At 39.3% G+C, this 22557-nt stretch overlaps 1 protein-coding gene across 2 annotated transcripts in view; it reads left to right on the top strand.

Moving 5' to 3' along the window:
• Positions 1-22557, top strand: part of sorcs2.L (sortilin-related VPS10 domain containing receptor 2 L homeolog) — a 575441-nt gene that overhangs the window by 536329 nt on the left and 16555 nt on the right. For both annotated transcript variants that reach the window (XM_041587770.1, XM_018228485.2), the window contains exons 19-24: positions 1276-1453; positions 10966-11099; positions 11409-11532; positions 13412-13524; positions 19405-19530; positions 22234-22333. In XM_041587770.1, coding sequence (XP_041443704.1) covers positions 1276-1453; positions 10966-11099; positions 11409-11532; positions 13412-13524; positions 19405-19530; positions 22234-22333 — 775 coding nt within the window. The remainder of the gene's footprint in view (positions 1-1275; positions 1454-10965; positions 11100-11408; positions 11533-13411; positions 13525-19404; positions 19531-22233; positions 22334-22557) is intronic.

The following is a 22557-nucleotide window of genomic DNA, read 5'->3' as shown; positions in this document are numbered from 1 at the left end:
ATTTGTGATTTATATAGTACAGTCATGGGATCCGTCTTCTGGAAACCTGTTATCCAAAAAGAATTACAGAAAGTCCGTCTCCCATAGACTCCATTTTAACCAAATAATCCAAATTTTGAAAAGACGATTTCCTTTTTCCCTGTAATAATAAAACAGTACCTTGTATTAAATCCCAACTAAGATATAATTAATCCTTATTGAAATCAGCCTATTGGGTTTATTTAATGTTTTAATTATTTGTAGCAGACTTCAAGTATGGAGATTCAAATTACAGAAAGATCCCTTATCTGGAAAACCCCCAGGTCCTGAGGATTCTGGAAAACAGATCCTATACCTGTAATAGGTCTGGAAATGTTTTTTTATGTTCATTGCAACAACACAAGAAAAATGATTTCATTGATATTAGTAAATCATCAATTTTCTAGTCTAGAATATTCTAGACTTAAGGTATGAAGATCCATATTATGGAAAGATCCGTTATCTGGAATAACCCAGGTCCTGAGCATTCTGGATAATAGGTCGTATACTTGTACCTATTAATAGGGTAATACTGCGACTATAGCAAATCAGAGCTAAGTTTGAAATTGTCCAACATTTCAGTTTGGAAATGCTAGGAGGTATATGCAATATACTGTAATTCTAGGAGGTTTGGAAATGCTAGGAGGTACAGGTATGGGATCCGTTATCCGGAAACACGTTATACAGAAAGTTCCTAATTACAGAATGCACATCTCCCATAGACTCTATAATAATAAAACAGTAGCTTGTACTTGATCCCAACTAAGAAATAATTAATCCTTATTGGAAGCAGAACCAGCCTATTGGGTTTATTTAATGTTTATATGATTTTCTAGTAGAGTTAAGGTATGAAGATCTAAATTACAGAAAGATCCATAATCCGGAACACCCCAGGTCCCGAGTGTTCTGGATAACAGGTCCCATACCTATGCAATATACTGTAATTCTAGGAGGTTTGGAAATACTAGGAGGTGTATCAAGGGAAAAATATCTACTTAGTTCCAGTTTTCCCAACCATTGACCATCCTTCAACTATATTTCCCAGCATGCACCAACAGCTGATGGTGGGACGCAGGTATTTACTAAAAAAAAATCTGTTTTATATAATAATATGTCCTTAGAAAACATATTTTCTTACAAAGGGCTCCTTGGGAAATGTCCTGCCCCACTATAGAAGCAGCCCTGGTGATAAGTGGCCGTACTAGAGTGTTAGTAGTTTACTATGTTTCCAGGGTCATTTGCTGCCCTTTGTTACAGGGGGATATGCTGAATACCAAGTACCAAGTGGACCTCGGGGGCGGAGTCAAATTGAATCTCTCACTGACCAATGAGCCCATACAGCATCGCTATGAAAATCCTGGGATCTACAGGGTTTCTGTAAAAGCAGAGAATATTGCCGGGCAGGACGAGGCCGTGATCTACGTGCAGGTTAACCGTAAGCATTGCCTTCTCTTCCCTTTGTACTGATGCAAATCCACTGAGTGTCATTTAATTCTCCCTTCCCAGAATTTCATTTCAGAGCTGGTTTTCATAGATTGGAATATCACAAAAGAAATGGGAGACAATTACACAGTAGGTGGTTAGAATAATGTAGCCAGGATGATACGTTTTGAATACCCCTGTCATTTGCTGCATTTAAACAGGAGGGGGGGGTGAGAATTACATTTTTATTTCTTTCTTAGTAACCCTGCCTATAAATTACTCAAATATCCACACAATCACATGCTTTTATAGACATACATTTGACCAATTTCTATTTTAACCTGGTTGGTAGGTGCCTTAGTCATTCAACTTTCTGTAGCAGCAGTGAGGAAATTGTTCCCAAGTACAGGTATGGGATCCATTATTTGCAAACCAGTTATCCAGAAGGCTCAGAATTAAGAAAAGGCTCCCATAGACTCCATTTTATTCAAATTGTTTAAAATTGATTTCCTTTTTCTGTGTAATAATAAAACAGTAGCTTGTACTTGATCCCAACTAAGGTATAATTAATCCTTATTGGAAGGAGAACCAGTCTATTGGGTTTATTTAATGTTTACATGATTTTCTAGTAGACTTAAGGTATGAAGATACAAATTACGGAAAGATCTGGAAAACACAATGTCACAGGCATTCTGGATAACAGGTCCCATACCTGTACTGCTCATCCTCCCTTACCACAGGCACTCAGGTATTAGTGGGTATTAGTGGGTTAGCCATGAAAAGTGTAGAATTGTAAAGAAGAGATTTAAACAAATAACCCATTGACAGTCCTGTAAATGGTTGATTGAAGGTTTCATGTATCAATGGACCTTTGGCAACTAAGGAACACGAGAATAAAACAATTCTATGTGCCTTCCTATTAGCCTCTCAACACTCCCTGGGGGAGGGGTTACTAAAAGCAGCCAACCCTCTTATTTCCCTTGTTTTTGGGAATGTACTTTTTTGTAATGGGTTCGCATAGTGAAACAAACTTCTCAAACATCACTTTGCCCTAAAGGCAAACATGTCCCTTAGTAAAGTAAAGGGCAGTAAATACCCGGTTCCCCTCGTCTGTCTGATGCCCCTAACCCCTACCTGCTCGTGGGTAAAAGCTCAAACGTAGGACCCATAGTGATGTGTGCGACGGGTAAACCCCGACCTGGACCCGCCCTCCCACAACCCGCGACTTCTCGCATCCGACTTTCGGGTTCCTTTTATAGACCAACGCCGCCCCACCGATAATGTCACAAAAGGGACGGGGCAAGCATACGCGTGGCTATAAAGCCGGAAGGCGGAAATTGAAGGTGGCGGGTGGGGAGAGCCAGAAAAGAGCTCGACCCGCACACACACACCACCCGCGAAGAGGAGTGCAAAGTCGGCCCAAACCCGCCCGATTAGCCCGCACATCACTAACCCTGACCCCTACGTTTTAAGAACAAGGTCTTTGATGTTCACGAAAACAGTAAATTAAAAAAATATTGATTTTCGCATTGTAGGTAGTGCCTCCTCTTTGGGTATTCACCCAAAGCTCTTGATGTTCTCTCACATTTCAAAATTCCACTGAAATACATTTATGGTAGAACCACAATGAGGAACAACAGCAACTTATAGAAGGGCTTTCCATCAACCTGACAGAAGACTTGTAAACAGAACCTGTCAGATTCATAGAAGTTGTCCTCTATTATAGGCTGTAATTCAATCAAAGCTTCCATGGGACTATTTGATTAGACAGTACAATCTGGTTGCAGCCCATAGTCTTGACAATTTAATGGTTTTAGTTGGACTCAATTCAGATTAATTCTATCAAAATATACAAAATAAAATATCCCCAACTTTTACTAAGGTGACTGCCCCGCTTCTTCTCTCATATTGATCTTTTGTCTCTGTTACCAAATGTACTGAATCATTTCTAATATTCAAGTAGAACAACCTACAGTCTGGCAGCTTGTGAGTCATAATATGAATTTATTCTGCAAGCGGCCAAATAACGATTTGGAATGTGTTTCCTTGTTGGCTGCACCATTGGAGAGTTTTGCCAGTGAATTACATCTCTGTTATTTAATCCAAAGAATACACACACATAAGGACATTAAATCAAAGCATATGGTAAGACAATGACAATACTAAATACAGGTACCAATGTATAAGTAATTGTAACACGTTTTTGGGCGATACAGGCACACGGGGTTAATCACCAGCTAGTAAACGAGAGCATGGGTTACACTGAACTCTATCACTGAAGGCAGAGCCTTCGCAAATTGGAAGAAGTGAAGGTCCGATGTAGTGCAACTACAACTCCCACAGGCTACTGTGCATAAACCAAAAAAGAAATGGGCGCCAGGAGGTTCTTACAGTCAAACAGAACAAACTTTTATCTGTTAGAGACAAGAGAGTCTATAACATTATATTCCTGCCACTCCCTAGCCACATTCACAGGGTCCCTGCTCCCCGACTTATCTCTCTAGAGCAGTGATCCCCAACCAGTAGCTCGTGAGCAACATGTTGCTCTCCAACCCCTTGGATGTTGCTCTCAGTGGCCTCAAAGCAGGAGCTTATTTTTGAATTCCAGGCTTGGAGGCAAGTTTTGGTTGTATAAAAACCAGATGTACTGCCAAACAGAGCCTCAATGTATCTTGATAATCCACATAGGGACTACCAAATGGCCAATCACAACACTTATTTGGCACCCCAAGAACATTTTTCATGCTTGTGTTGCTCCCCAACTCCTTTTACTTCTGAATGTTGCTGCAGGGTTCAAAAGGTTGGGGATCTCTGCTCTAGAGATACTGGTCCCTCTAGGGCAAACTGGCTTTACTGGGCCTTGTTGTACCCAGGCTCCCTGGAAACATCCGGATGGGTCAGACACCAGAAGCCAAAGAGGAAGATCCACCCCTTCTCACTCACTATACCAAAGTGTGACAGGAAGTGGTCACAGCACCTCCTGGCCAATAACTTGGATATGTAAATTACAACTAGCTACATGGGCATCTGCCCAGCAACTAGGGAGATCAGGAAGTGTAGGGATCTAAAGCCATAGGGGCACATTAGCCCTATGGGTCCCTACACAATTTTTTTCTTTTTAAAAATCTCTCTTTGTTCATAAGATTTGGGCTGTGAAATAGAGACTGTCAGAGTTTTGATTTCATTAAATAAGGGCATGTTCAAACTGATGATTATGTGAGAAAGATTCGGCGGCTTTGATTAAGTTCAAGCATTGGTTAAAAGTGACATCCATCAGCTTACAGCGCCGCCTGCACATCATTCTGGCCAACTGGCTATGGTCGGAAGAAAATTAAGTTAGTCCGAAAAGGAAGTAGATGTGTCGGCACATTTCAGGCTTACCAAAAACTGTCAAACCGGATTTTGGTCCTTATCACAATCAGTAGAAAGCATCCTGGGCTTTGCACAACTGTTGTTATAGCAATGACGCATCAGGGAGCTGGGATTGCAGGTAATCAGGACTCTTTTCATAGTTTTTACAGATATTATAGACTGCAGCTGGGACCAGAGGCCATACCTCCCAACTATCCCGTTTTTAGTGGGACAGTCCCTCTTCAACTTGCAGTCCCTCGTTTGTACTGGAAAGTCCCGATTTTCTCTGCACTGAACAGGCAGAAAAAGAAACAATGTTTCTAACTTAATTGGCTTTTGGCAGAGAGCCCAGAACAGCCAGATTTTTTTTATATTCAATTTTGAAATCTGACATGGAGCTAGACATATTGTCAATTTCCCAGCTGCCCCAAGTCATGTGACTTGTGCCCTGATAAACTTCAGTCACTCTTTACTGCTGTACTGCAAGTTGGAGTGATATCACCCCCTCCCTTTTCCCTACAAAAGCCAAACAAAAGAACAATGGGAAGGTAACCAGATAACAGCTCCCTAACACAAGATAACAGCTGCCTGGTAGATCTAAGAACAACACTCAATAGTAAAAACCCATGTCCCACTGAGACACATTCAGTTACATTGAGAAGGGAAAACAGCAGCCTGCCAGAAAGCATTTCTCTCCTAAAGTGCAGGCACAAGTCACATGACTGGGGGCAGCTGGGAAATTGACAAAATGTCTAGCCCCATGTCAGATTTCAAAATTGAATATAAAAAAATCTGTTTGCTCTTTTGAGAAATGTATTTCAGTGCAGAATTCTGCTGGAGCAGCACTATTAACTGATGTGGTTTGAAAAAAACACCTTCATTAGCAAAACTGTAATAACTGAAGAAAAAAAACGCAGAAAACAGCAACTTTTTTGTCCCTCTTTTTAATTCCAAAATGTTGGGAGGTATTCCAGAGGCGGCCCAGTTCGGCACAGCCGGCGGCCTGCCACTGGACCTCGGCCCGGTGGTTGGCGACCCCTGATGTACATCATGTACATATACAACATGTGTATTTACCAAATTGTATGGGGAGGCCATTGCAATGTATCCAATCTGAGAACCAGTCAAAATGAGATTTAAGGATGAATCATTAACTGCTGTGGTGCATGGGATGAGCTCTCTCAAAAGAAGTTCTCTTACCGCTGCCTCTTACTCTTACTCTCTCTCTATCTAATATCTGGCCTATATAGAGACAGAGTTAATAGAAATTTTTTTGACCTGAAAGAGCTCATAATAGGACACAGGGTAAGCTGCCTGAGACACATACACATACTGTAATTAAATAACGTTTCCTCCATCTGTAACAAGGTGAGTTCTAGGATCAGATTTTCATAGGAGTCCTGACCAAATATTGGACAAAAAGTAAGGTCAGAATGTCTCTGCTCTCAAGACTTGTCACCAGCCTAATTTCAAGGAATGTATTATAGTCATTATGTGCCCACCTAGATCCGGTGTAGTGTAATCTCATTCATCTCAACAGTTGGCATAGTTTGTTTTGGAGGCTGTCAGTAGTAGATTACAAAAGTAGAAGGCAGTTACAAGGCTCTAGCACTTAGGGCACCCCAATTCTTTCAGCGCATAGTCTTATAAACAACAGAAGGCTGTTGTGTTCTACATTAGACAGGGGACTGCAAAGTCACATAAGGATTTTGAGTGTGTTGACATACAGTAGCTGTCGCTTCAGTGCTAAGTTGTAGTTGGTTTGCACCAAGTGTTTAAAGGAGGTGGTTGCCCTTTAAGTTAATGTTTAGCATGTTACTGAACCTAAGCAAAATCTAAGCAACTTTTCAACTGGCCTTTGTTTTTTAGTTTTTTTAAATGATTTGCCTTCTTCTTCTGACTCTTTCCAGCTTTCAAATGGGGATCACTGACCTCATCCAAAAAAAAAAACAAATTCCTATAATTGCTACTTTTTATTTCTACTCAAGTTGTCTCCTATTCATATTCCAGTCTCTTATTTAAATCAATGTATGGTTGGTAGGGTAATGTGAACCCTAGCAACCAGATAGCTGAAATGGCAAACTGGAGAGGTGCTAAATAAAAAGAGGAATAAATCAAAAATACTGATCACTAATAGCCAACATAAGGTCACCCTTTTTAGCTTGTTCCTTCGATTGGAGTTGCAGGTACCACAATTATCTAGGCAGTCAACATCCGCCATGCATTATTTATATCTAAAGTGTTGTGACATGAGCATATATGTTGGTGACATTGCTTTTGGGTATATTTATTATCCTCTTATATATTATTTTTCTGTATAGGGTATCCAACCATGTGGTTTATAAAGTAGTACAGGTATGGGATCTGTTATCTGGAAACCCATTATCCAGAAAGCTCTAAATGACAGAATAGCCGTTTCTTATAGACTCCATTATAATCATATAATCCAATTTTTTTAAATGATTTCCTTTTTTCTCTGTAATAATAAAACAGTGGCTTGTTCTTGATCCAAACTAAGATATAATTAATCCTTACTAGCCTATTTGGTTTACTTAATGTTTACATGATTTTCTATTAGATGTAGGGGGTTACTTCCGAAACTCCGAATGTAAAAATCACAAAAAATTTTAATTTTTTTTTCCGAAATTTATTAAACCCAGAGGATGGAAAAGTCAGAATCTGAAAATCTCGCATCTCAGACCTGTCAAGGTTGTATATAAGTCAATGGGAGAAGTCCCAATGATTTTTTTGATGTGCGCTGGGTTTCGTGCAATACCCCGAAAAGGAGTTTTCGGGCAAAAATCTGAGTTTTCGAGTGAAAAATCCGATAAAATTGGGAAAATCGGCTGAAAAATCCGAAAATATTGGATGAAAAGTCAGAAAAAAATCTGAAAATCGGGTGAAAAATCAAAAAAAAATTGGGAAAATCTGATTTTTTTCCCGCAAAGCAAATTTTCAGGAAAATGTAATAGTAAATGTTTGTAGCCAAAAATATTGAGATAAATTCGGACTTTGATAAATAAATCTATCAAGATCCAAACTATCCCCAGGTCCCAAGCATTCTGGATAACAGGTCCCAGACCTGTACAAAGCCTTGATTCACCAGGCAGGTTTCTGTTTATTGTTATTCTTCTGTTAGCTGTATTATCCCCAGCAATTTAACAATAAAGATTTGCCAAAATGTACTCAGCTCAGACTATTAAATGGAGACTGTCAGGGTGCCCATCATGTCATTTGGCGGTTTTGTTTTTCTCCTATTGATTCTTAATGACAGTGACTAATCTGTCATGTGGCCTGAGCCAAGAAAATAGATCTATCTTCTCCTAGATGAGATTGGTCATTTACTGCAACAAAACAACGGGCTGAAGATTCCCGTCTTTGATACATGACTCCCCAATAGATTCTCCTGTTTGTGATCACTGTCAGTAACAGCCAAAGTGCCTCTAGGCCTGAAATTCCAATTCACACCGCTTGGTATCAGTAACCTCTTAAATAGGAAGGGTATTTTTTTTTACTTTTCTACTTTTCTTAAAACTGGTAGCATTAACAATTGCCAGCATGTACTGGGTACTTAAGGTAATACCCGCTACATAAAGCTTCTTCTAGGTCTGGCACACTCAAATGAAACGTGCATGCCAAAATGAATTGGCTGAATTTGAGGTTTTATTCTTCATGTTGCCTCTGCCAAAGCAATTGATGCAAATGAGCAGTTTCCTATTTTGTTAGTAAGATTCCTCGTTTATGTAGTAATGCCTCTGCAACAACCGCAGGAAGACATGTTATTATATTAGGCGGTTGTGTTTGTGCCCTGCAAATCTGCTTTCCTGATTGATCCATCCAGTGTGTGTAATAAATGTGCTCACATAAGTTATCAGTGCATTTTACTTACTAACTGCAGTAGGTGTAAGAAATGTGAATAAAAGCTATAGCAAGGGAATGTAATTACCAGCGCCTGTTTATTAAATTGATACTGACATTCCTGACATTATAATTCTCCCTGGCACTGCAGTTAGTGTTTAAAGACTATTTTTTATGCTGAACACAGATCTGACAAGTCTCCATGCAGAGTCTGCTGTCTGCTCTGTAGTTCTGGGCTCCGCATTTCCCTGCTGTTCAGGGACATATAGGAAGATGCGACTTCCAGTCGGGAGAGCCATTTTTATGTCAGGATCAAATTATACCCCTAAAGGGGTTGTTCACCTTTAAATTAACTGTTATTATGATGTAGACTCTAGAGCAGGGATCCCCAACCTTTTGAACCCGTGAGCAACATTCCGAAGTAAAAGGAGTTGGGGAGCAACACTAGCATGAGAAATGCTCTTGGGCTGCCAAATAAGTGCTTTGATTGTCCATTTGATAGCCCCTATGTGGATTGTCAACCTAGATTGAGGCTCTGTTTGGCAGTACACCTGGTTTTTATGCAACTAAAACTTGCCTCCAAGCCAGAAATTCAAAAATAATTACCTGCTTTTAGGCCACTGGGAGCAACATCCAAGGGGTTAGAGAGCAACATGTTGCTCACGAGCTACTGGTTGGGGATCACTGCTCTAGAGAGTGATATTCTGAGACAATTTGCTATTGTTTTTCATTTTTTATGTTTCGGTTATTTAGCTTTTTATTCAGCTGTTCTCCAGTTTGCAATATCAGCCATATGGTTGCTAAGGCCCAAATGACCCTAGCAACCATGCACTGATTTGATTAAGCGACTGGAATATGAATAAGAGGGGACTGAAAAGAAAGATGATTAATAATGAGTAGCAATAACAATACATTTGTAGCCTTACAGAGCATTTGTCTTTGTAGATGGGGTCAGTGAACCCCATTTGAAAGCTGGAAAGTGTCAGAAGAAAAAGGCAAATAATTCAATAGCCATAAAAAAAGAAAAATGAAGACCAGTTGAAAAGTTGCATAGAATTAGCCATTCTATAACATGCTAAAAGTTAACTTAAAGGTAAATCACCCCTTTCAAGGAAGCCCTTGGGTGAAACAGCAACGTCAGGGCCTGATGGCTGTTACTGATGATCAGAGTTAGGACCAAGGAGGCAGAAGAAATAGTCCAATGTGAGGTATCCAAAGGGTTAAAGAGACTCAAGGTCAAAATCCAGGCAAAAGTCATGTCAGGCAGTGACCAGCCAAGTGGGTCAGGAACAAGGAATCAAGTCAGTAAAGTAGGTGCACCCAGAAACCCACAGAATCAGACCTGTGTTTGGTCCTCAGTGTTTATTTTTTTCTGAATCCCCCCAAAATGCCACGTGATGACATCACACCATTTGCAGACACCCGAACACAGCATGCAAAGTACAAGGAAAGGATTGCATCCTTTTTTTTTTTTATTATTGCACTTTGCATGCAGCGCTTGGGTTGAGCCCTTTAGTTTAGAAATGCAAGTATCATTTAAAAATTGAATATTGATTTGGACGGTAGGCAATAGGAGACAATATTGAAGCCGGGTGGATTACATCTGTTTTTGCACTTTGCCTTCCAATGTTGTAAATTGGATTTAGAATGAATGAATACAGTTTCAATTAAATGTTCCAATGACTGTTCCTCTAAACAAACAACAGTAAAATATGCTTGGTTAATACTGGATTCAAATGTTGTCTTGTTTCTTAAAGGAGAAGGAAAGGCTGGTTGCCAGTTGTTAGACACCCCAAGTGATTGTATTTACTTACCTGAAACCCAGGGCAAGTGCTCCTATCAGCAGAAAACTGCACCGGCCCGGGGTTATACCAGTGAGCACCATAGAGAGATCGGCTTTCTCCTTCTTCGCGCGGTTGCACATGCACAGTAGAACGAAAAGCCGAAGTTTAACTAAAAAGTCGCTATTTCGTTCAACTGCGCATACGTTTCCCCCGGGAAATTTGAAGAAAGAGGAAGACGGAAGTAGATCGCTCTGTGGTGCTCACTGGTATAACCCCGGGCCGGTGCAGTTTTCTGCTGATAGGAGCACTGGCCTGGGGTTAGTACTTAACATTTGGCACCCCCAAGTGCAACAAGCCTTTCCTTCTCCTTTAAAACCTGTCCTGTCCCATCCAATATAACTAGCTAATAATCCCAGAATGAAAAAAAACCAAAATGTAATTACCATTAGTTCATGTTCTTTTTCTTCGTTTCGGAGAAAGTAATCTGAGTATTATTAAGTATCACAATTGTACTTATGGATTCTTCTCACAGCTCCTCTTCAGGCTCTGCATCTTGAACTGGTGCCAGTGGTTGGCAAGAACAAAGAAGTGAATCTGACGGCTGTGATACAGCCAAGGAATGCAAACTTGACTGTGTTTTACTGGTGGATTGGAAACAACTTGCAGGTAACGTTTTGTATTTTTCCACTCAAGCAGATTTAACATGGATTAATCCTGAAGGTCATTGCTGCAAGTGGAGCAGAACTGGGCGAGCCAGCCTTTACTTAGACTTTCATAGGATGATTATACATTGGAGACTGGGTTTGGCCTTATTGGATGATTGTGAAATGTATCTTCTGCTAACAACAAAATGGCACTTAATAGCACTTTTCTGATATATACCCCTCTTGAGTTATAGAGGTAAAATTGTAGTATGTGTCTTGGAAAAACAAATATAATAGAATTAATCTCTTTTTCTTTTATTTTTTTTCTTAGCCGATCCTTACACTGGAAAATTACCTTGTGACCAGATTTGGTGAGGCCGGAGAGTTCCGCGTCACGGTGCAAGTCTCCTGCTGGAATTCAATGTTGCAGGTTTCAAAAACAGTCAAAGTCTTTGGTGAGATTTGGCTATATCAATGCAAAACTAAAAATGAAAGAACTGTCTAGAATATAAATATATACTATATGGCCAAATATATCTCAAAACATGCCTGTCCAACATCTCATTCCTGTACTAAGGCAAGGCTATATTAGCCTCTACTCATTTGGGAAGTTTTCCACTAGATGCTGCAATATTATTGGTGGAATGTTCTTATGCTCAACCTGAAGAGCATTAGAGAGGTTGGGCACTGATGTTGGGGATCAGTCCTGACTCACAGTTGGCATTCCTATTGTTTGCACAAGTGTCAGTTGGGTTGAGTTGGGTCCAGGGTTAATCCAGTCATGTTCTTCCACTCCCATCTCAGCAAACTCATTCTGAACGAAATTTGTTAAGTACATGGGGGCGTTATTGTGCTGAAACAGGAAAGAACCTTTCACATACTGTTGTCATATAGTAAGAAGTCTGGAATTATGGTAGATGTAAGGTTTCCTTTCAATGTAGTCAGGGACCCTTGCACAATCCATGGAAAACAGCTACACCAAAACCTTACCAAACTTTAATGTTAATATTATAAATATAGGTAAGTGGTGTTCTATTGGCAACTGCCAAACCCAGACTGCCAGATGTTCAAATGCTATTTATAAATCCAGAGGAAGTGTTTCCACTGTCCCAGGCTCCAATGGTGGCAACCTGTACATCACTTTGGCTGACAATTGCACATGGTAATGTTAGGTTTCTTTGCCTCTGATCAATTTCTACAAATAGCAGAGCATTATAGTGTACAGACCGGCAGATAGCTAGCAAGAAACCTAGACTGATAGATAGATAGATAGATAGATAGATAGATAGATAGATAGATTAGATAGAGAGAGAGAGAGAGAGAGAGAGAGAGATAGATAGAAAGATAGATAGAAAGAGAGAGAGAGAGAGAGAGAGAGAGAGAGAGAGAGAGAGAGAGAGAGAGAGAGAGATAGATAGATAGATAGATAGATAGATAGATAGATAGATGAGAGAGAGAGAGAGAGAGAGAGAGAGAGAGAGAGAGAGAGATAGAGAGATGGTAGATAGATAGATAGATAGATAGATAGATAGATAGATAGATAGATAGATAGAAATTTGAGTGGCTGAAAATAAATTAAGTAAAAAGGTGTGTGTGTTTTCATTCACCCCCAAATGTGAATCATTTTAGAGAAACAAGAAATTCATAAATAAAAAGTGGGACCGCATCAACGAACAGATGCGGCCGCGATCCGATGGGATTTTTAATCCCATCCGATCGAGATCTGGCCGACTTTCGGCCAGATCTCGATCGGGGAAGCCCGTCGGGGGCCCCCATACACGGGCCAATAAGCTGCCGACTCGGTCTGTCGGCAGCTTTTATCGGCCCGTGTATGGCCACCTTTACAGAGTATTTGTTTTTAGATGGGGTCATTGGCCCCCTTTTGAAAGCTGAAAAGCGTCAGAAGAAGAAGGAAAATTATTTATAAAAAGCTATAAAAAAGAAAATATGAAAAGTTGCTTAGAACTGGCCATTCTTTAACATATTAAACGTTAACTTAAAGTTGAACCACCCCTTTAACTTACTGAAAATTAACAGCTATTTTCAATGTAATCCTCCTGATCACTTCCAAACACTATCCTGTGTTGGATAATCTTGTAATAGCAGACAGTAGGCATGGGAAAGACAGTTGTACTCCCCTTATTGTGCTAATTGATAACAGCTTCAATCTATGTACAGAGGCAAGAAAAAGAAGCATCAGATTTCTTAAAAATTTTCCTTGGGTGATTGATGTCTATGAGACAAGGGTATAGAAAGGAATTGGCGTTTAATGAGAGAGCCAATCAGGTATATGATATAAAGCAGCAGAGGGCATAATGGGACTTTGTCTTGCAGATGAATACCAGATCCTATCACTGATGTTCAGCAAACACCTGGATATGTATAACCCCAACATCCCAGAGTGGAGAGAAGATATCGGACAAATTGTAACAAGACTAATAACAAAGGTACGCATAGACATACTCATTTTACATATATCTGTATCTAATCATATCCAATCAGAGTAAGTCATCTTAATTACATTTGCATATATGTTTTTTAAATTTTCATTATAAACTGCCTATCTGTAATGAAAGCGAATGCCTGGCCACTATAAATTACTGCAGGGGTCCAGTATTGCACAAAGAATAGTAAATGCGTGTGGGAAAAACCTTACTTTGCCGGGATCATATTACTTAACTAAATTATGAACATTTACAACAAATGGATCAACACTGGGAAGGCATGTACACAGATTCTGTACTGAAGGTCCAGATTAGTTTATCCTTCATCTATTATGTCATAATATTTACATCTCACGTATACAGCTTTTTAGGGTTTGATACTTCCTCAAGTGAACAGTCAAGTAAGTATAAAATTATAATATAAAATTTAGGGATGCACCGAATCCAGGATTCGGTTCGGGATTCGGCCAGGATTCAGCCTTTTTCAGCAGGATTCGGCCGAATCCTTCTGCCTGGCCGAACCGAATCCAAACCCTAATTTGCATATGCAAATTAGGGGCGGGAGGGAAATCACGTGACTTTTTGTCAGAAAACGAGGAAGTAAAAAATATTTATCCCTTCCCACCCCTAATTTGCATATGCAAATTAGGGTTCGGATTCGGTTCGGTATTCGGCCGAATCTTTCACAAAGGATTCGGGGGTTCGGCCGAATCCAAAATAGTGGATTCGGTGCATCCCTAATAAAATTACTATTGACTGAACCATTATCATATTTGTATTATATAAACTTCAGAGCAAGATTGTCTAGTTTATGGGGCCCTAATATTTGTATAAAGTTGGGTGACCAATCTAGGAGCTGCAGACTAGGAAACTCTTCCATGGGACCTGGGGTTTTACCGTCTTTCTGTAATTTAGATCACCAATTTCTTAAAGGTTGAGTTGTATTTAACCCTAAAAATTCAAGTTAAAAAAAAAAGACTCAATTATTTTGGTGGTTAAAAAAACGAGTTTTTGTAAAAAAAAACCCACAAATTTATCAAGATTTATTAGACCATGATGCTGGAAATAATTCAAATCCGAAAAAACTCCAGCTAAAACCTGTCGAGGTCATGTAGAAGTCAATGACAGAGGCCCCTTGAACCATTTGAAGATGTTAATAACCTTCATGATGTTCGAGTTATTATCGGCTCAAAAACTCGATTTATTCGAGCAGTTCACGTTTTTTTCCCCGTGGAAAATTCAATTAATGAAAATTTTCAGGTTGTTCACCTCTAATTCACTGATTCCAGTTTTTTCCATTCGAGTTTTTTCTTAAATCGGAAAAAATTTGAGTTGTGAATTCATTCAAGGTATAAAAAACGTCACAAAGCTCTAAAATGTGACCTTTGATAAAAAAGCCCCTAAATCTATGAACAAAAATCATGTAAACATTAATTAAACCCAACAGGATTAAGGATTAATTATATCTTAGTTGGGATCAAGTACAAGCTACTGTTTTATTATTACAGAGAAAAAGGCATTAAATTAAAATATATTTATATATTTGATTAGAATGGATTCTATGGGTGATGGCCTTCCCATAATTCGGAACTTTCAGGATAACGCGTTTACAGATAACAGACTCAATACTTGTATAATCATTTTTTTTAATTTCTAAAGAGATTGAAGAAAATTGTTGCAAACTTTCAATTTCAATTTTTTCCTAGCTGAATTTTCGAAATCATTTTGTAAATTCAAATGACAAAATTCAAGAACAAAGCTGCCATGTTTCTCTAGAAGTCAACGGGAAGCGTAATTTGATTATTGAAGTTATTTTACATTTTAAAGATGAATGGAACAATTTCATTTAATATTTTTATCCACGGCTTAACATGGACTTTACTTCTGTTGAATATGCTAGTAATGGAGAGAAAAAAAATGTGATTGTGAAAAGAACCTCGATTGAGCTTCATTGTGTTTTTAATTTCTTGAGCAATTTGAATCTTTCCATGAAAAAATCGAGCAATTCAAATGTTTCACGAAAAAATTGTGAAAACCGGAAATTGGCGGCGGCGATTTTTTACTGGCAAATTTTCGCTTGATTTTTCACCGTTTTGCGAATTTTTCGGGAAATTTCTGAATTTTTCAGCGAAGCAAAATGGGAGAATGGATTCTATGGGTGATGGCCTTCCCATAATTCGGAACTTTCAGGATAACGCGTTTACAGATAACAGACTGAATACTTGTATGATCATTTTTTTAATTTTTAAAGAGATTGAAGAAAATTGTTGCAAAATTTCAATTTCAATTTTTTCCAAGCTGAAATTTCGAAAAATAATATTGTAAATTCAAATGACAAAATTCAAGAACAAATCTGCCATGTTTCTCTAGAAGTCAACGGGAAGCATAATTTAATTATTCAAGTTATTTTACATTTTAAAGATGAATGGAACAATTTCATTTAATATTTTTATCCACGGCTTAACATGGACTTTACTTCTTCTGTTGAATAGGCTAGTAACGGAGGAAAAAAAATGTGATTGTGAAAATAACCTCGATTGAGCTTCATTGTGTTTTTAATTTCTTGATGGAGTTTTGAAAAAGCTAGTAGAAACTCTCCCTCCCCATGTTTGCCTTTGCTGTATTTTACATAGTACCTTTGTACAATAATGTAAGTAAACTAAGTACATACTTGTCCCGCTGTCATAGAAACCCCGCCGACCGTTCCTTATAATTTGTTGATATTACAATAAATCCCGTCATTACAGGTATCGTTGTAGTCTACGACGCATTCTGTAGTTACACAGTTTGGGATTATATTGTCACAGTTAGTGTTTGAAAGCAATTTTGGAAAGGCTTAAAATTTAATTACTTCTTTGAGTCAGCGAGCACTCCGCTCATTTCCAACATACGCTTCCAACGCGCGTCTCCTACTTACTGGGAAAAGAATTGAGAGGACAAAGAAGTCAGCAGGATATTTTATAGCATTTTTTTTTTTTTGTGATTTAAAAGAGACGAGAAACGTCTGATATTCTTTTTTTATTGTCCAGAGAAAGCTCTCATACTTTGAGGTTTCAGCATTTGGTAGCACCCCAAGAAAAGAGCTTGATTGATATCCGCGTCATTTGGCCTTGGCAGACATCACTATTACAAATGGGCTGCAGAATGTTTACTTAGGGATCTGAATAAAAAAGTTGCCCTCGTGCAGAGTCGAGTTACTGATCTTCCCACATTATTGTCAGATGTAATATACGACTCAGTGTAAAAACAATGAATTTCGGAATCGCCCTGGATACATTATATCATCCCGTCCACTGGTCATTAGATTGAGGTTTTGGCTTTTCCCTCATATCCAGGGCAACCACCACATTTGTTTATAGAAAAGGCTCTTTGTAATTCCTTCTTGGCCATTTCTTTCCAAAAAAAATCCGGATCTCGGATCTAGAAGCTATAATTCTGAGATGCGTGTGCTTGAGAGAATCAATCATTCCTCGAAAGTCGTATAATAAGTTCTACATGAACAACAAGGGGTCTGTGTTGCTCGTCTTAAACAAGCAATTTAGTCTTTCAAATTTTGTAGATTATAACTATTAGGTGGAATTAATGGAAACTAAAGCTAAAATAAAAGTATTTTTTTCTATATAATAGTCGCTATTATAGTTGTCAACTTCATGCTACGGTCACTGCCTGGTTCTGGTTCTCTGGCTCTGGAAATGTCTGTCCCTGGTTTTGAAAACTGAGAAAAGAATGTCAATGGTACAGTCATGGAAAAGGGAGTAGTGATGGGCGAATAAATTTGTGAATCTCCCGCGAAAATTTGCCAGTAAAAAATCGCCGCCAATTTCCGATTTTCACAATTTGTTCTTGAAAACGTTCGAATTGCTAGATTTTTTCATGGAAAGATTCGAATTTCTCGATTGTTTTAATGAAAACGTTTGAATTGCTAAATTTTTTTTTAGTGAAAAGGTTCGAATTGCTCTATTCTAGTGAAAACGTTCAAGTTGATCGATTTTATCGTGAAAAACATTCAAATTGCTAGATTTTTTCGCTGTTTCAAATTTTTCGGGAAATTCATGAATTCTTCAGCGAAGCGAAATGGGAGAAATTCGCCAAATTTTTGTGATTTTAGCGTTATTTAGTTTTTTGTTTTAAATGATTTTTATTGTTTTTCCAAGTTAAACAAGCAGAAACTTTGACAAAAGATGTTATTTAGCTTTTTATTCTGTCCAGTCCGGTTTTATTTTAGCTGTCCAGTTTGGAATTTCAGCAGTTTGGTTGCAAGGGTCAAAATTATCCTAACAACCATGCACTGGTTTGAATAAGAGACTGGAATATAATTAAGGGAGGGTCTGAATAGAAAGATGAGTAATAAAAAGTAGCAATAACAATAAATGTGTAATCTTACAGGGTATTCATTTTTAGATGGGGGTCAGTGACCCCTATCTGAAAGCTGATAAATAAAAAAGAATAATGAAGACCAGTGGTGTAATTATAGAGGAAGACAGACCCCTCATTTTGCCAAGCCCTCCTGGTCTGCTTCCTCTATAGCAGGGATCCCCAACCTTTTGAACCCGTGAGCAACATTCAGAAGTAAAAGGAGTTGGGGAGCAACACAAGCATGAAAAATGTTCTTGGGCTGCCAAATAAGGGCTGTGATTGGCCATTTGGTAGCCCCATTTGGATTGTCAACCTACATTGAGGCTCTGTTTGGCAGTACATCTGGTTTTTATACAACCAAAACTTGCCTCCAAGCCTGAAATTTAAAAATAAGCACCTGGTTTGAGGCCACTGGGAGCAACATCCAAGGGGTTGGAGAACAACATGTTGCTCACAAGCTACTGGTTGGGGATCACTGCTCTATAGCTAACAAGAACCCCCCCTTCACCAGCCGCTCTCTTACCTGGGGCAGGGAATCAGAGTGCAAGTCGGAACAATCAGAGATCAGGCGCGGAGTAGGGTAAATCCTGGTGGAGAGTGGGTGGAGCCATGGCAGGAAGTGGGCAGAGGCGGGAAGTGGGCGGGAGGATGGGGTTTGGAGTGTGCTGTGTCCCTTATGAAGATTTTTTGCAGGGGAGCTCAGTAGGGATGTAGCGAACTGCCGATTTGGTGTTCGCGAGCGCCGTTCGCGAACACCGGCAAAAAATGCGAACGTTCGCGGACAGTTCGCGAACTTCGAACACCCGCTGAAATCGTTCGAAACGAACGATCGAAGGATTTTGATCGTTCGATCGAAGGATTTTCATTCGAATCGAACGATCGAAGCCATTCGATCGAAGGATTTTAATTCGATCGAATGCTTACAATCGTTCGAACGAATGGAAATCGTTCGATTTTTAGCGGTCGAAGGAATTCGAATGGTCGAATGGTCGAACGACTTGTATTCGAATCGAACGCGAACTCAAAATGCGAACGTTCCCAAACGTTCGCGAACATTCGGCGGACGCAAACGGTCGACGTTGGCGCGAACTAGTTCGCGGGCGAACAGTTCGCTACATCCCTAGAGCTCAGTGCACTACAGCTACGCTACTGATGAAGACCAACTGAAAAGTTCCTTAGAATTAGCCATTTTATAACATACTAAAAGGTAACTTAATGGCAAACGACCGCTTTAAAATACATCTGCAGTAATGTAACCATGACCATTAAGTATGACATATTAGTAAATGCGCCCCTTTTGAACACAGTTCTATGGGGGCAGATTGGGAGTGTAGAATTCCCACAGCAATTCTTCAAGTGCAAAGCAATAAATCACATTGGATTGTACCCCCTTTGTTGCACCTTGCACCCTGCCCAATACATAATAAATGACCCTAAATGTGTTCGGAGCCAGTGTAATAGTCAGACATTACATCTGCAGGAATATTACATTAAAAGCATAAAAATTTAAAACTTCCCTATTTACAGGAAACCAATATCCCCGAACAAACGATAGTGACGGTGGTGAAACCAGGACTTCCGACCACGGCAGAGTTGTACCTGCTTCCAGCTACCAATGAAGAGAAAAGAAAGAGGAACGCGCCAAATGATAAGGTAAATCCTTTACAAGTTAGGTATGTACAAACTGATAGAGCAATATAGAGAAGTGTGCTCTCTGCCTGCACCCAAAGCATTCTGCCCTTGTTCTTGTCTACAAGAAACAACATAAATCCTTCCTACAATTTTCACTTTGCCATTTAAACCCTTTTCTAGTCTAATCCCCATGTTTTGAGACCCCTCAATGTACTTTCTCACTGTTATCTAGATGTAATCCTAGTTATGACCGACCTGGATAATTATAGCAGTTTAATTAAGATGTTGCATTGGCATGTTCATCTATCATATTAGCATAGTCGTCTATCAAATAGAACTCCAGTCTGATATATAGTGAGCAATAAATCACTGAATTCATATGGGATTTGAGAACATGAAATACCTCTGAAGGCTTTGAAAACCTTTTTTTGAAGCAAGAGAAGGTCATGGTGTTATTTAAAAACATCATTATAACCCAATCAGGATTAGCAGCCTGATTGATCCAGGTACTGTGCAATGAATACATTAACAGGAAAGGCCTATATGTTTTAATTTTTCCAAAGGACTTACAGAACAAGAGACGCCATTAGGGCAGTGACATAGAGAAGATTTCAGGCATTTTGCCTGCTGTGTTTTTTTTAACTCTCCCAATTAAAAATCGCCCCATTGCCTCCAGTGTGGATTGTCAGTAAGCACCAGCACTAGCTATAGTTGATCCTCACCTCCAGACGCATCATTGTGTTTCATATTATCCTTAATGGGTAAAGTTAATGGGTAGCAACCAGAAGAAGAACATACACATGTCTTGCATCAAGGCCCATGAGGTTCACAATATCCCATCAGGATCGTATGACTTCTGTCACTTTTTGTTACAATAGGGATCTCAACTTTCCTAATTTACTCTGTGACCCTCTTTCCTAACTGTAGCCAAGGAAAGGAGAACATATGGCCTGGCCTTGATCAAGAAAAATGAAACAGTTACTGCAGACTTGTAGTATAAATCTCTGATGAGTAAGACATGACACAATTACCCACTAGCAATGATCATGACATGGTAAAGCAAGTAACTAACACTAGGTTAACCAGCAGACCTTCAAGCTACTTTAAAGCATGGAATAAACAAGCTCATTGTAATTTCTGGTCAAAATTAACTTGAGCATTTTAAAGAGCATTTAAAAGAGCATCGTAGAGCATTGTAATCTAGAAAGGTGAAGTTTGAGAACAAGTTGGTTTGAAAAAACATGTAAGCTTACTGAATGAAATCTGATTGGCTGTTGTTGGCTCCTTCCACTTTTGGGCATCCAACCAATGTCGCCTTTTCATTTGGGTTCACCCCATAACTATGTGGTTCAAGTTTGGTGAGTGTAGCCTCAAAGCTGTAAGAGTGGCAGCAATTTAAATTCCCCATTCACAGTCAATGCTGTTGTTGGCTCCTCCCACTTTTGGGCATCCAACCAATATCGCCTTTTCATTCCCGTTGACCCCATAACTGCATTATTCAAGTTTGTTAAGTATGGCCTCAAAGCTGCAAGAGTGGCAGCAATTTAAATTCCTCACTCAAAGTCAATTCTGTTATTGGCTCCTTCCACTCCTTCTGTCCAAACAATATCACCTTTTTTGTTCCTGTTGACCCCATCATAACCCACATAACCCACAATGCATTGCACTGCGATGCTCTGTTCCGTATTGAATTCATGTGTGCAGGGAATTGTGGGGTTTGGAGGATGCAGATGGCTGTTGATACAGAGTAACAGTAGTCAGCCAGCTCAGCAAAGTAGTCAGACAGATCAGCAGAAGAGCAAGGGGCTAGGCTTTCAGAAACCATTAAAAATCATGAAAAATCTGCATATTTAAATGATGTATATTGCACATCTTGAAATTATGTTTACTTTTAAAAAATTTCAAGTTATGTTTTTGTGGCTTTCCCCTTTAAATAGTAGAGGGCTGGGATTGGGGGGGAGGTGGTACCAAAATTGGGACAATTTTTCTTAGAGTGCGTCTTTGTGGAGAAGCCAAGCCATTCACCACCTCCTCGCCATGTACTTTAACTATTTGAGAAAAAGGAAGTTCTATAAACACAAAAGTCATGTTTTATGCTCCGATTTTTATAGAACATAATACTAATAACATACAAACTGATGGAAACTATTTGTCCAAGAACCAAAAAGTCCCCCCCAAAAACATCCAAATCTAACCAAGAGCCCCTCTGCTCAATATTAATGTAATTCTGCCACTAGGTCCTAGTCCCCTAAAGTTGCTTCTGTTTTTGTGATGACATGGGCTAAGGGTCTTTTAACTGGTTTAGTGCATGGCAAAGCTAACCTGTTTAGCTATATGACCCTTTATGATCACCAACTCATCAGCTCATTAGTTGTTGTTGCAATTTTTCCTGATGCCCAATCAGCATCTTGCACAGTCGCCCGAGTATGATCAGCCTGGTGGCCCTGCAAGTGGGCCCTTTAATGTACAGCACATTCACCTGCAAACTGATTATATTGTATCAACATTTGGTGCGTGTGTTTCCAGCTTCTATAAAGTAAATAACTGAGTTTGAATAAAGAGCCAAAGATTTCACGCAGGGATAATCCAAACTTGCTGATCTACAATTCCAGCCGCAACAACAACCTTGAGAAGTCACTGAAGCTTGTTTAGTCTCCTGACTGAGAGCCATTATTTGAATGTTACCTGTGCTGCTACTAATGTATGTGTTCCATTTATTTTCAGAGAATAGCTGTGATAAAGCAAGCCCTCAATGCGCACAACATTAGTTTCTTCCTGAGGGGTGGATTTTGGGTCTTAGTGACGCTAAGCGATTCCGAATCAGGTAATTCTGCTTCTCTTTCTGTAAGTCATTACGGAAATGAAAGTCCTACAGGCTACAGTTGACATTCTGTTGTGTAGATGTTTGCTAGTTACTCTAATTTGCTGCAATAAGAAATCGTTTCTACTTCATTGTATCCCTGACTCTTTGAAAGGAAACTGTTCACTTTTGTAATAGCGGCTCTGGGATTTACGTTAGTCTGGGGTTTCTAGAGCTTAAAGGAAAAC

The sequence above is a fragment of the Xenopus laevis genome, chromosome 1L, assembly GCF_017654675.1.
Source record: "Xenopus laevis strain J_2021 chromosome 1L, Xenopus_laevis_v10.1, whole genome shotgun sequence".
Lineage (NCBI taxonomy): Eukaryota > Metazoa > Chordata > Amphibia > Anura > Pipidae > Xenopus > Xenopus laevis.
Note: the sequence above shows the minus strand (reverse complement) of the source record. Positions and strands in the feature narration are given on the sequence as shown.